This window comes from Haliotis asinina, chromosome 1 (genome assembly GCF_037392515.1).
Source record: "Haliotis asinina isolate JCU_RB_2024 chromosome 1, JCU_Hal_asi_v2, whole genome shotgun sequence".
NCBI classification, from domain to species: domain Eukaryota; kingdom Metazoa; phylum Mollusca; class Gastropoda; order Lepetellida; family Haliotidae; genus Haliotis; species Haliotis asinina.
The window spans coordinates 22,771,005-22,786,382 of NC_090280.1; the positions used below are offsets into that span (position 1 = coordinate 22,771,005).

At 40.0% G+C, this 15,378-nt stretch overlaps 1 protein-coding gene across 1 annotated transcript in view; it reads right to left on the minus strand.

The window, feature by feature from the left end:
* The window catches only part of LOC137260228 (carcinoembryonic antigen-related cell adhesion molecule 2-like), a 33,672-nt gene extending 26,242 nt beyond the window's left edge, over positions 1-7,430 (minus strand). The window contains exons 1-8 of the mRNA XM_067797957.1: positions 7,139-7,430; positions 6,038-6,340; positions 4,175-4,441; positions 3,599-3,721; positions 1,544-1,565; positions 1,111-1,166; positions 753-774; positions 360-415 (exon numbers count right to left, since the gene is read on the minus strand). Of these exons, the coding sequence (XP_067654058.1) occupies positions 360-415; positions 753-774; positions 1,111-1,166; positions 1,544-1,565; positions 3,599-3,721; positions 4,175-4,441; positions 6,038-6,340; positions 7,139-7,430 (1,141 nt within the window). The remainder of the gene's footprint in view (positions 1-359; positions 416-752; positions 775-1,110; positions 1,167-1,543; positions 1,566-3,598; positions 3,722-4,174; positions 4,442-6,037; positions 6,341-7,138) is intronic.
* Positions 7,431-15,378: the final 7,948 nt, after the last annotated feature.

Below are 15,378 nucleotides of genomic sequence, written 5' to 3' on the forward strand. Positions count from 1 at the left end.
GAAGAATCATTCACCGGGATGACCATTACAGCTCTCCAGACAAGTGGATCCTTTTCCCCAACACGGCCTATCACCAATATCTGGTAGTGCTTTAGGAACACTGAGAAATGTCCTAAGTATTCGGACATCTAGAATATCCGACTCTATTTACAATGTTATAGCTATTCTATTATGGCTATTTCAGACTAAATAATCGGGGGTTTTGGTCTCCTTGGTCGGTTTGAGACACGAGTTCTGTTCCAGGCTTCAGACACTAGACAGTTCCAGCTACGTTTACTCGACATATCAGTACCCTATACGGCAGTTCGAGTTTCACAGTCGTTACACATCATGCTAGTTGTTAACCTTCAGACACCAACCTTCTATTTCCTGGTAGCTCCCATCGTTTTCGTCTTCCCTGTGATACGACACCACACTGGTAAAAGGGAACATTGAACGTGAGTATAATGAGAGGAAATTATTAAGCTGTGACACACTCTCAATTCATATCGCGCTCCTAGTCGTGTATAGTTTTGTCGGGTTGGTTTGTTGTTTAACGCCACACTCAGCAATATGACAACTATATGTTGACGATCTATAAATAAATGGTCTTGGATCACATAATCCAGTGTTCAACAGCACAAGCATCGATCCCGTTCGTCAGCTTTTACGACAAGTATGGGTTGATGAAAATCACTTTACCACGGGTAATTACACCAATGTGGTGATGAAATATTTATTCATCTTACTTGAAGATTGATGAACATACTCACCGATGACGAGCACATCCTCTCTCTGAAAGTTTAAAGTGTGTGGGAACAATTATGCATACAAACTTAAAGTATATATTTATTTCGTGCACACTGATGTTACCATTCTTTCTCCATTTAGAAGTTTAAGAGTTTAAGAGATACTGTACATCATACGGTATGAGTTTTAGTAGAAGGTCAATCAGTGCTAATAGTTGTCAGAATTATAAAATGTTAATAGACCTGTAGTTTTGGTTGCAAACGGTTCCGGACTGTTTTTCAGACATTCTACATAACACTACACTTTAAATAATTCGTCTGACCTGTTTAACGTCATCTGAATCAACCGACGTGACGTACTAGAATGACGTCCAGCACCAACCTACTATCTCCTCGTAGCCTCCGCCTGTGTCTGCGTCACGGGTGTAAGTGACAACGCTGGGGGAAGGAAATGTAGAAGGTGGTTGGAATCAAGGATATTTACAAAAAGCAATCCGCTGTCCTCAGAAACAAAATTTTGCAAAAGGACAAAATAGTTGTTACAGTTATATGTATGAATGTGTTCACAAAATGGGTAAGCAAGTTATCAGTATTTGAAGCTCTTCTAACGTTTGCCTGAAAGAACGAAATCTTTTTGACACCAACAGCTCATTAGCGATGTGCCATTAATTCTGCTTGGGCTCATGATCCACATATACTGCTACTGATAAGTGAAATAGAGCTAATCAAATCACTGTATTTGTGATTAAGTGTTTCCACAATAGCAGCTACTACATAATTTTAAGTCAGCTGGTTACACATTTTGCCTTACTCACCGATTATATGTGCATCCTTTACCTGAAACAAATAAATTTGTGTAAATAATGACATATCCACAATGTTCGATGCAAAATAGAAGATAAACGAATTTCCGGTATAATTATACATCTTTGAAGTGGAAATAAATATCTTGCTATTTGTAGAACGACATGTTTATAGAACGACATGTTTGTAGAACGACATGTTTGTAGAACAAACGCAACCTGAGTAACACCAGTGTCTTGAAGCATGAATGTCGATTAAAACTAGTGTCCTGGAGCCAATGTAAACATAAACTTGGAAACTGAAGTCCATTAAACATGTAAATTTGTGCACACTGTTGATATATATCCTCTTCAAGCATCATCTTGAAGGTTCCATACTGAAGTACTTTAGAAACGCGAGTATCATATTATCATTCATTATGGAGGGTGCAAAACGAACAGAAACTGTGCTCAAATTAATCTGACTTTCACAGATGAACTTGACGCATACCAAGAAATGCCCACGTGACCCACCATTTGCTGGAAATCAACTTTTCAATTTTCCGTGAAAATGCATAAACGTGGCGTTTTCACAACACATTGTCAGATCAGTCAACTGTGTACCGAAATCACACCGAAATTTTGAACTGCACCAAATTGTTGACTTGGGCACAACATGTGATCGAGCACATCTTTGCCAACCATGTGTCTAGCCCGAGATCGCCGCATACAAGTTCAAGCCAGCCTCCAGAACAGATATTACCATTCATAGAAGAAGGGATATCGTCAGTCTCCAGACGGTACGATAGCGATTACGTCAGCAAGGGCTGCGTGCGCATAAGTATTCTATTTACTGACGAGTCCTGATTTCATCTCAGTCATGCGTATACAAGGATCAGAGTGACATGGACAGCGTAACGGTGATTGTTGAGTTCAGCAGCGTTGAGGGAAGCGTATTACTAATGATTTGTTGAGAGACTGATAGTCATGACAGGACACGTGTGGACGTCTGCCGTAGTCGAGTTACAGCTCAAAATGATACTTACTGAGAACAAGAGTCGTTCCTGCTCCCAGCATGGCGCCAGATCAACGTCTTCACATTTTGCAGGAGGATTATGCAAATGACGGTCATAACCGTTACTGACATTGGCTCTGTGAAAGTTTTGAGCGCGTTTGGAAATAAATTTGATCCCTTCAACGTTATCGTTAATTCAACTTTGCACTGACTACTTTTGTTTTTTCTTGTGTTTCAACCCTAAATGACAATTTCAGTGTCAAGAGGGACAAGTTCTTTTCTTCGTTTAAAACGGAAATTCAACGTCTTATCCCAATGGTGCGTTTCTAAAGTAGTTCAGTATACTTCACAGTCTCCTCTCACAATCTGTCCTCTTTCAAACTCTTCCTTAAAGACGGTCTCAGATTCCATTTCCCCACAAGAGACTTGGTTTTCTTCCTTGATGAATATTCACCATCAAGGACACTTTTACATTTAATCAAGATACACCACAGACACGTCACAAATCACACCTAGAGAGAATCACTTAATATAGGTAGGACAAAAATCATCATTTCCTTGAAAATGTATCACATGTCAGTAGGAAGTGAAATAATTATCAGCTAGCTTTCTACTGAGTATGGGTGGAAATAGACATCAGACGCTACATGCCAAAGTATTGTAATATGTTTTGCAGACAAAGAAGAGGCATCAAATCAGTCCTTATTAGTACTGCTTAACATTTCTATAGGTGCATAGATGTACATGAGTTGTGGGGTAAAACGTTTTAAAGTACTACTCTGGTAACTATCTGATCCCCCATCCCCACCTTCCTAACCAGCGCGTCGTTTTCCCAGACTGTCATACATTATTCACTACATATAAGAAGTGCAAAGGGATAACTTACTGACGATGCACTGAACACATACACACGCACACACGCACACACGCACACACGCACACACGCACACACGCACTCACGCACACGCACAAGCATCCACTCAACACGCTATTAAGTGAGATTGGTATATGTAATTACTGAACCAAAGTGTTTGTGAGTTCTAGTCATTCACTGTCACATCACACCGTTTTACCTCCACGTCTCTGTTTTCTACAAACAACAACCATGACGACGACAGTGATGATCACGATCAGGATGGAGCAGACAGCAGTCACTGGGACGATGGAAACGACACCAGATTCATTAAGCTCACGTGCTGAAACATTTAATATGGACAATATTCAGTTTAGCATTGTATAATCCTGTTTACTTTTCAGAAAAAAATAACATCCAAGATATGTTGCTTTATTTAAGGTACATGATGTGATTGAGTAAATGAGTGGAGTTTTATATCACTTATAACCCAGAAACATCACCCGTCTTAAGAAGATTTTAATTAGGTTCATGGCATGTCAACCGGGTTGACCCTTCCGATGTTCATCTAAAATGACACTTTCCAACTGCAATATAACCAGTTGCGTTCTCGATACAACACCCATCGATCCATCTTCATAGAGGGATCCAATAATAATGGTCAAGTTACCAGTGCTACTGTCATTGCATCAATTTGAAGGGAGTAAAAACTTTATTACATATCTCATGCAAATATAATCTTGAATTTTACATATTCTGTCACAAAGCATGTTTCCGGAATCTGTGGAGGCCTTACTGAAGACCTCTAGTGTCAGGTTGCGTGATGCACTCCCATGGCTGTTGTTGACGTGACACGTGTACTGTCCAGACACAGACACATCTATAGCTGGTATAGACAACACAGCCTTCCTGTGTCCTGTAATCACCATCTGTCTGGATGTGTCCCACCAGGTTACAGTGCAGGCAGGGTTACAGTCAGCAGAACATCTCACTGTTACAGGTTTCCCTTCTTCTACCTGCAGCTTGTCCCTTGTGCCGTGAAACTGTATCTGGTCAGGTCCATCTGCAAAGCATGTGATATAATCAGAAATAATAATTTGATAACTTGATATTTTCTTCTATCATACCAATACCACTGTATATCAATTTCACTTGAATTAATATTTCATCAACTTTCGGTTTAGACTTTTGAAGTTGGTTAGGTTTTATTTTTTACTCAATGCCTATTCTACTTTTAGTGTTGATCACATCTACATCTGCTAGCCTTGTCGAGTCTAGGCTCACCAATATAAGACTCCCAGTTTCAAAGATCTTACTGTTGTCACGAAAATATTACATTCAAATGCAAACGACGACACATTACGCACATTCTGTTTTCGTTCCTCTAAGTCATACGTGTACGTATCAGTCAGGTATTCCGACTGGATGGTCGACCGCGACCGCAGCAGGGGAAACGTCCAATGTTTTCTTTGTACGAGTTTGATAGCCGCTCAACTGTGATTTTGTTAACAGTGGGAATCTACAGTCAACTGTATTTTGTATGTACACGTCCGATATTGTCATTTGTATGCTCCGCCTGACCAACGTTGACAGTTCGAGTCATGTATTATCTTGACGTTCCTGTATATCTCATCTGATGCCCTTACGATTGTATCTCTAATGATCAGTGCCTGTACCAGATATTGTCAACGTTTCATGCATTTTACCGTATTCTTAATTGTAAACCCAATATTGTCACGATTTTAAAAAGAAGCGTTTTTGAGGACAAAAACCCCTTGAGTGAGTGAGTGAGTAGGTTGAGTTTTACGCCGCACTCAGCAATATTCCAGCTATATAGCAGCGGCCTATAAATAATCGAGTCTGGACCAGACAATCCAGTGATCAATAACATGACCATCGATCTGCGCAAATGGGAACCGATGACATGTGTCAACCAAGTCAGCGAGCCTGACCACCCCATTCCGTTAGTCGCGTCCTACGACAAGCAGAGTCGCCTTTTATGGCAAGCATAGGTTGCTGAAGGCCTATTCTACCCCGGGACCTTTACGGGTACTCGTCGATAAATCACTGTAGATTATTTTTCCCATAATTTTCTTGCATCTGTGCATGGTCAGAGTTTTCAGGGTCAAATCACACACTCCTGACTGAAAATTGTAAACATGAAATTTTCATGCCATACTTTCAATCGCTTTGATCTGATTCAGTACATATTATGTATTGTTAGTTTTGTGTTGATCTTTCGTATTTCAGCTGAGTGGTCCGTGCCCGTTTTTTGCTCATTTAAAATATATGTCCAGGTGAGAAACAATGACATTACATAATTTTAAAGTGTTCGTGTATATTGGACATAACACCTGACACCGCTTGCCTTTGAAGCTGAAAGCCTTCACCACAGATTCTGGCTGTGTTCTCTTCCGAAAGTTCTATATCAACGGACACCAGTAATGCCTTTTTGTTAGCGCTATGAGTAAACATGGTGTGGAGTTTGGAGCTATATAAATTGACACATTATTGTGTAGCTGTCATTAAGTCCTATCAGAACCACAAAGGTACTATCATAATAATGATTCAGAACATAACGGTTCTATGTAAGTTGTATGCTAAGTTGCATAGATATGCGAGGTTCCTGTACCGTAAACAAAGGTACGTTCTTACTCACAGAGGACATCCAGTACATGTTCGTGACTCCAGTCAGACTCCAGCCCCTCCTCCACAGCCTGGCAGCTGTAGGTGTCTCCCTGGTTCTCTCCGCTGACCTGGGTTATTGTCAAGTTATCTCCACCTGTTGGAGACTCATCACCAGATTCTAGGAGGGTCCTGTCCCTCCTCCAGATGTAGGTCATGGTCAGTTGGGGGTGGTCCGGGGGCAGACTCCGGGACGAGGAGTTGGAGCATGTGAGGGTGACATTCTCACCTGATACAGGTGAGGCAGGTCCGGTGATGGTAGGTGTGGTTGGCCTCTCTGTGAAAAAAATTTAACAGCTTCGCCGAGACCTTAACACCAGTACTAATCAACATGGTTTTACGAAATGTGTGAAAAACATTTTAAAATATGAATCCACTGAGACATAATGAACTAAATGAACTGAATGAACTAAATGCTCTGACACTTTTATTAATGACGTATTCACCTTTATTGTCAATCAAATAAGCGCCAGCGACACGCTAATACTCCTAATCGGTTTGTTGATTAAATGTTCTACACAACATTTAATCAGTTGGCTGGACTAATCCCAAGGTCCGGCGTAAAAATGACATTAGATATGCTCGTTGTTGTTACCTTGACTGGCGCTCGGGATTATAGCAACAAGACAGGTGGATTCGGATATACTGCGAGTGAGTAGTTGGTTGGACTGTTGTTAACACGTAAGAACATTCCATATATATATATATATATATATATATATATATGGATGCGATCTGTAAATAATCAAGTCTGGACCGGACAATCCCGTGACCAGCATCATGAGCATACATCTACGCAATTGGGATACGATGACATGTGTCAACCAAGTCAGCGAGTCTGACTACACAATCCCATTAGTCGTCTCGTGCGACAAGCAAGGGGTAAAGAAGACCAATTCTAACCCGGATCTTCACGGGTATACTGTGAGTAGGCTTGCCATGTGTAACTCGACAAAAGCACATGCATGCACACGCACGTACACACACACGAGTCTTTATATATGGTTAATTACGTTTTAGTTTAGACGCATTCTTTTAGTTATCTACCGTTCTGTTAACTCCACTCAGTACTCACGTGCTACAACGAGGACATGTCTACATCCAGTAACATTCTCTCCATTGCTTCCCTGACAGTAGTAAGTACCAGCGTCCTGTACAGTAACATTGTAGATGGTAAACCTCAGCTGTCCGTTCTGTGATGGTGAGTCCTCCCCGGTGTATCGTATCCTGGTCCTGTAGCCAGTGTGACTGTTGTTGAATACCCATACACGGTGTGTCTTGGACTGGACCAGTAACAGTCTCTTAGATACAGAACCATTCCCCACTACAAAATACTGGAAGCTGACATTTTCTGGGTTCATGGCCATGGTAACATCTTCACCAGCACGTGTAACAGTGTGTGGGTATCCAATTGTCATGGACACTAGAGCTGTATACGAAAAGGTAATTAGAATCAGAACTCAACAACCCTAGATACAGACGTTAGACATTGCGTAAGATTAAAGTGAAAAGCAACTTAATCAGAGATTCAATATATATTTCAGTTTTCGAAAACAGATACATACCAAACCCACATAGTGCTACGGACACAATGGAACCCAGAAACATAGTCACTACAGTGGTAAGCAGAAACTGACAGATACAGTCTCTGATATAATGCGTCACATAATGTAGTTTCACTAAGCAATATTTCCTGATAAACATTTCCCGGTGAACCTTACGTTGTGCGACGATATTTCACTGTGAATGATATACGTTTTTTTGTGAATATGTCCTCCATCAACGCCCACATGGATACAATGTGTCAAACCCATCTCTGGTGATCACCCACTCACGCACAGATTCAACCACTCACTCACTCACCCACTGATTTACCCACTCACTCACCATTCACCCACTCACAGATTCATCCACTCACTCATCGATTCAACTACTCACCAAATCACCCACTCACTCATTCACCTACCCATTCACCCACCCATATTTACCTACCCAAACACTCACTCACCAACCCACCTATTCACACACCCATTCACCCACTGATTCACCAATCAGTTTTACTGCTTGTACGGAAAAGTACTGTGTTTGACTCGGGGTATCGCTACAAGTGATACCTATTTAAAATATTGATAATCTGTCTACAAATCTGACATGACGCGATAACGCTAAATATAATTTCGCTGACAAATGAGTATTAAATGTTAAAATCTCAGTGCTTACAAAAACATTTTCGCCTCCTCCACAGCATGACTGCTTAATTTGAATACACCTCTCTACCCAAACACCACTGCAACCCAACCACTCACACCGAGATTTACCCTCTCGTGAACTGTCAAGAGCAATATTCCCTCTATCAAACATTTACTGTTTGAGCAGCCACGTCTTTCTCCTCTCACGTACACACATACAAAATATAATGCAGTACGAATATGGCAGGTAGCGTTTTGATGTGAAGAATGAAACACCACTCCGAAATTTTGATAGCAAGTGTAAACCAGCGGGGGAGGAAAAATCCCAGGGATATAGAAACGAGTTCCGTACTTCCGTAAACTTTGTGCGAAGCAGATCTCCTGAACTATTTGTGATAGCTTGGTACACATGTCAAACATGATCCCAAGATGAACTTGTTCAGAGCAGATCTCGTAGCTAGCTTCGTAGAACTTGGAACACATGCCAAGCATAATTGATCCCTTTCGGGGATTAGACCCGGACATGAATTTTTTTTAGGTTTCCATGTCCTTAGCAGATCACCCAAACGTTTGCTTTATCAAACGTGGTACACATGTTCGCTTTGTTCACCATGATCCCTAGATGTGTCTTTCGGGTGTTGCACCAGTGTGTGAAATTTGTTTGTTATTTTTTGTTTGGTTGGTTGGTTGGGTTTTTTTTCTTTGTTACCTTGAGAAGACGTTTGACATTGAAATTGGAACAGAACCTTAAAACTGTTCACTATTACTTCACCAAACTTGGCATATGGATAGGCCTGGTGGTATAGTGACGCCTTCTTTTAGGTTTGGATATCTGAATAAAATATTTTGGGCGTTTAGATGGCAACAACTTCGACCTCGACTGACTTTGGTGGTAGTGTTCTTTCTAGGAGCACAACTGTAAAACCTTACAAGCCTCCCACTCTACCATATGCACAGCAAAACACTGGCATACAGTTGCGGGGGATATTGATGACTTTTGTCTTAATGGTTCGTTCCTATTGACAGCAGGGTGATTATTTAGAGAGATATTCAATCTACATACCTCAAGGAATATACAAATAGTCCTTATAAACCTCATTGCAAAATGCCTGCGATAGTTGTGATCATATTCTGTCCTTCACTTGATGAAGGGAAGGAAGTAGCCCAGAAAAGTCGTGTTGTAAATAATAAAGACGTTGTAAATCCATACACGATGCAGTGGTTTGTCAGACAGCTTCTCCACAGTGACCGACTCCTGGTAGACTTGGTGAAGGATTTCACTTGATGTACATCACTGTACTGTCGATCATCACTGTACATCACCATCAACAAAACCTTCCAACTTCAAACCTTGGCACACAGAGAATAGCTGTGGAATTCCTTGTTTTCGTTATGAGTCTTGACATGCATCATCAGAGGATCATCACATAAATACATATGTGCAAAAGTACACAATAAGATTCTGCCATGAAGAGCCTCCACATTAATCAAAACCCGGCCTTCCGAATTGATTGGCATACACAAAGGATTAAGAGACTTAGAAGCGTTAGAATGGAAAATTCTAAAACAGTGAATCACCATGTTTGAAAGGTATTTTTGACTAATAAGAATAAAGGAAACAGCTGTATGTGCTGCACTGCAACATGGCCATTACAGACAGTAACATCGGTGATTTATGGATTAAGCACGAGCCAAAGTGAGTGAATGTGTTGCAATATGGAAAGAACTAGATGACATTGAAAACTCAGTATCTGAAAAAGTTAATACAGCGTCTACAAGTACAGTTAAGTTCTGTCTGAAGTGTTGCCAAAACCTTAGTGAAACGACACTTTGAAATGAAAAGTCAAGGGCTGTTTGAGTATAGGTAGGTTCGATTCTCCTCGTATGAAAACTTGTTGAAGTATGTTGCATTTTTGGCATTCATGCCATAAATGGTACATTATGTGACCAGTTTATATGCTTTGCTTATAATAGTCTCAGTGCTGTTGCCTATGTTAGGTTCTTCCTCGTTGCTTCCCTTCATCATACACTTTAACTCATGTCACTTGCTCGTCTCATGCACAGTCAAGCTCCCCACATCGCTCTTTGATACACATTCACCTCTAACAGCAATACACATAAGGATAAACCGGACAAATGGACAAAATACATGTGGCACGAGGGTGAAAATAGTGCATTCTTTACAAACATTAGGTTACACTTTCACACTGGTAACTCTTTTTCCGAAAGCAGCTGATTACACAAAAACATACATGATGGTACATTTGCTTTAACAAATGAGAACACAAACGCTGTGGTGGGATTAGGAATTCAAAATATAAAGCATGAGAAATATGCAGCACTCAGAGCTCAAAGAGATCACAATGAAGAAAGACAGTTACGACCACTCTTCAAATATACTTTCAAATCAAAAACAAATTAACAAGCTCTAACCCTAAATTATTTTGGGAAACATTTTCAACTAATGTCACAGTTGCTACGGTTGATAAATTGGTATAAGAAGGTATAAGAAATATCCTTCGAAATATCAAAATATTACACAGACAAGTCTAAAATACTGCGAGTGAGTAGTTGGTTGCATGGCTGTTAACACTCATAAACATTCCATATATATGGCGGCGATCTGTAAATAATCTGGACCAGACAGTCCGGTGATCAGCACCATGAGCATACATATACGCAATTGGGATACGATGACATGTGTCAACTAAGTCAGAGAGCCTGAGTACCCGATCCCCTTAGTCGTCTTTTACGACAAGCAATGGGTAATGAAGACCAATTCCCGCCCTGATCTTCACATGTATACTTCCATCTTTAACTCCAAAAAAGCACACGCATGCACACGCATGAACACACGCACGCATACACACACGTATGGTTAATTACGTTTTAGTTTAGGCTCATTCATTTACTTATATACTGTTCTGTTAACTCCACTCACGTGCTACAACGAGGACATGTCTACATCCAGTAACTTCCTGTCCATTGTTTCCCTGACAGTAGTAAGTACCAGCGTCCTGTACAGTAACATTGTAGATGGTAAACCTCAGTTGTCCGGTCTGTGATGGTGAGTCCTCCTCGGTGTATCTGATCCTGGTCCTGTAGCCGACTACTGTTGAGTACCTCTACACGGTGTGACTTGGACTGGACCAGTAACAGTCTCTTAGATACCGAACCATTTACCCATACATAATATAAGAAGCTGACATTGTTTGGGTTCATGGCCATGGTAACATCTTCACAAACACGTGTAACAGTGTATGGGTATCCAGTTGTCATGGAGACTAGAGCTGCACTCAAAACAAATATTACTCATGAAAACAAGGCTGACATAAATATTCAAGCACATTATTTAAGCCCTCTCAATATATTACAAGTTGACAGATACATGGCACCTATACAGGCAAGCAAACGATATGTAAACCAGAAATTAAGGCGTCAAACTATCTAGTTTCTCTGAATAATGTTTTATTAGAGAAAACTGGTCACTTATAAAAAGTCATGTAAAGCTCATGTAATTCAACTAATGTTCTTTTCAGCTGACAGGTACATGCTGCATGCACGTAAGCCCCAAAACAGAATGTAAGCCAAAGACCTACCTACAAGCGTGGTAAATTCATACTGACACATCACGCACTTTAACAATTGTTTTCAAGAGATGAAATATTTAGTTTCGCTGGATAATATTTCCCTAGAAAAAAACGGTAACTTCCCGTTGAATTTTAACACATGCCTACGAGGTCTTAACCTTTAATTAGGTGTTTACATTCATATGGACAGACAAGTAACGTTGATGACAGATTATTCACAAAACTGCTTTTGGTAGGTAATATTGCAGCTATATCGCAGAGCTCTGTATATAATCGAGCCTGGACCAGACAATCTAGTGATCAATAGCATGAGCATCAACCTGCTCAATCGGAATACCATGGTATTTCTCAACCAGGTCAGCGAGTCACCAGATTTCGTTAGTCAGACAGATTGTTTTATTCATTATGCCGGCCTGTTTGCCTATAATACAGTTTACAAATACAGTTTACAAGTTTGAAGATATTGTGAGGGAATAAAGCGGTTATTTGGAATATTCGACTGGAATAGTTAGTTGGCTATTATAAACATTTTGTAGCAGTGAAAACTATTCATGCCGTATGTGCTGTTTCTTCTGACAAATGTGAAACATGAGGTTTTCAGTTTGAGTTTCAGGCAGACCAAAATTCTGTTATGGGTAATGATCCCCGAGAAAGAGCCGTGAGACTTTCATCACCTCTCAGAAATTAGGCAAGGAGCACTTCAGTATACTCTGCTTTTTCTTTCCTGCTTTTATTGTATTTTCTCAAACCGGCCTGGAATTGCTCAATAAAGTCCCAAGTGCTAAAACTGCCACATGTTAAGACATTAACTCGCAAGGTTCACCGGAAGAAGGAGGAAGTCCACTGACTGAAATGAGAGATTAAAGGGATTCCACAGGAGGACAGAGGGGGACTACGGAGGTCTAGAGGTCCGACGATAAAAGTACAGTTTTAGTTGTTCTGTCGCCACAAATGCCGCCTTATACCAAGACGTCTCTTTCCGTGAAGACCCTCCGAGACATCGATAAACCCAGCCGCCGTTTCTGAACAGACTGATCCAACATTCATCAGTAGACAGCACTCTCTACCAATCACGTCGCTGCCACCCACTTCCAGTTGCAGTCGGCGTTAACGGTGTAGACGGGGGGTCAATGTCATTACACGGAAGGAGCGTGCCAGCCATACCAAGTCGTGGAAAGACTGTTCGTGTGCTGATGGCGTGTCCTAGTATTATAGCTGCCGTCCACAGTAAGGTCACGAATCTGCAGACTTTCAGTTCGTGTCGTGACTCTTTCCTATCTCATAATTTCAAGCATCTTTAGAATAAAATAGGTATCTATTTAGAAAAAACGTCGTACATTTTGGACAATTGCCTACGACATACCCGTGGAATTACAGGCCGGATTTTGATGAGAGATAGTCCACATTGACATGTATATTTATTCCCGTGATTTCACGGTTTTTATTGAAAAGAAAAGTGGGAAGTTTATGCTCTATTTGTTGATTTGATCAACCATGATTGATTTTGGGAAGGATAGGAGTTTCTTCAAAAATGTTAAATGGCGTACAAGCTATATACACTCGAGAACCTTCATGTGTTAAGCCTTGAGTCGACGACAGGGTTATATATCCTTAGCCATATATTTATTCTCTTTCTAAATAGTGTATTGAACTGAATACACGTGTAAACCTAATATCTAGTTTCGTCCAGAGATGATTGAACTGATTTCACTATGGTTTGCCGAAAGGGATACGCATTTTAAATGGGATAAGACTGAAGTGGGTGTTTTAAAAAATGGTGGTATTCTCTCGAGAAGTGGCAGTTGGTATAATTGGTAGAAAATCTCTCGAGAGCGTGCCATTGTATACGTATTTCGGTATTAATTGCTTCTAACATATCATCGTGGAATAAGCATATTGTATGTGTTATTGTGAAATGGAGATAAAAACTAACTGACCATGCTTCTCAGTCTTAACCATGTCAAAGTTCACACTGGTAACGAGTATCCGGGCCCAGTATCTCTAAAGCTAACAGAACCAAGGCGCTGTACGTTTATCTGTATTGAGTGTATATAACCCAGGGTCAAATCCCCTACCACATATGCCTTCGTGGAATACTTGCGACTGGCCATCGATGTTTCGTCCCAGCTATAATCTCAATTTCACAACAAACAACGTCATCGTAAGTTGTTTTTTGTCTGTAAACGCGATTATCTGTGATAGCTAGAATAGAATGGAATATGGATTACAGTCACAAATCAGAGAGTCTAGTAAATTCAGTCAAGTATATAACCTTACTTTCTTCTAGTCCGAGAAGTCTTTACTATTGCTATCCTATGTTAACTTTAATCTAATTGACATCTCTTTACTATTTGTTTCCCTTTACACTAACTTCAGGTTGATGTGCAACGGTTCAATCTTTATCGTATGGTTCATATATTCTGCATTAATGTTAAAAATTGTTTATATAAGACTGTTAACACTAAGTTGTTTTGTGAAAATGTAGATTCTGTCAACGTTCACAGTGGTGACGTGTAGAGTATTAATTGAACAATTATCCTGACCATTCTAGTTTCTGTAACAAATCTACATGTGATGTTTAGGTCCTTTAATGTCTGATTGCTTTGTGAGCATGTTGTAATAATTAGTTGTGAACCTTTCTGTTAATACCTAACCAACACACCGTTTCTTCAATGACCTCACTGTTAACGTCAAAATGGTGGCCAGATCTTGACTCATCTGTCAAGGACATATAATCGGTTGGAAAATTCCTTTTTACATCTCACAACAGAATCATAAGATGGACTATTTCCAGATTTCATTTCATTTCTAATTATGTCGGGAAGTGCAACCATTCAATTGCAAAAAGTTGATGCATGACTCAGTCTTCTCGAAACATGGGATTACTCAAATACCAGAAGAATGAATAAAGTGAAGCAGATAGTTTCTGGTCCATTAACTAGGTAAGGATTACTCATATTGCCACATCAGTTTCAACATAATTTACAATAAATTCATGGCGATAATTAGAACATTCTTATTTCCCTTTACTAATATGTATTTGTATGGTCAGACCTCTTACCAAGCGGACTGATTCCCTCTCTCGCACTGTACTATGACAGATATTACATAGATTTATACCAATTCCGTTTGAATTATTCTTCATGATATTTGACACTAAAATTATTCCTATTTTACTGCATGAGTCTGATGTTTGCTGAGTTAGAGAGCGTAACAAATATACAAACCATTCACATCTTTGTATGTAGAAGCTTTCTTGGAGTGAAGACATCGACACCAACCTACACAGTATTGGGTACATGTGGCAGAAATCCTTTGTATATTCTTACATTTAAATGTTCCATGAACTATTGAATTAGAGTATTAGATATAGCTAATGTTAGATAGCATATTTAATGCAGGACATGTGGCAAGAATACAATGTTCGCTTGAACAGGACTGTCACTCCCCTCTCTTCTGCAGTTCTAAACCTAGAAGTTATACTTTCTGAAAGGGTACTTTTGGCAGCATACCTCAAGTAACTAAAAATTGCAAAA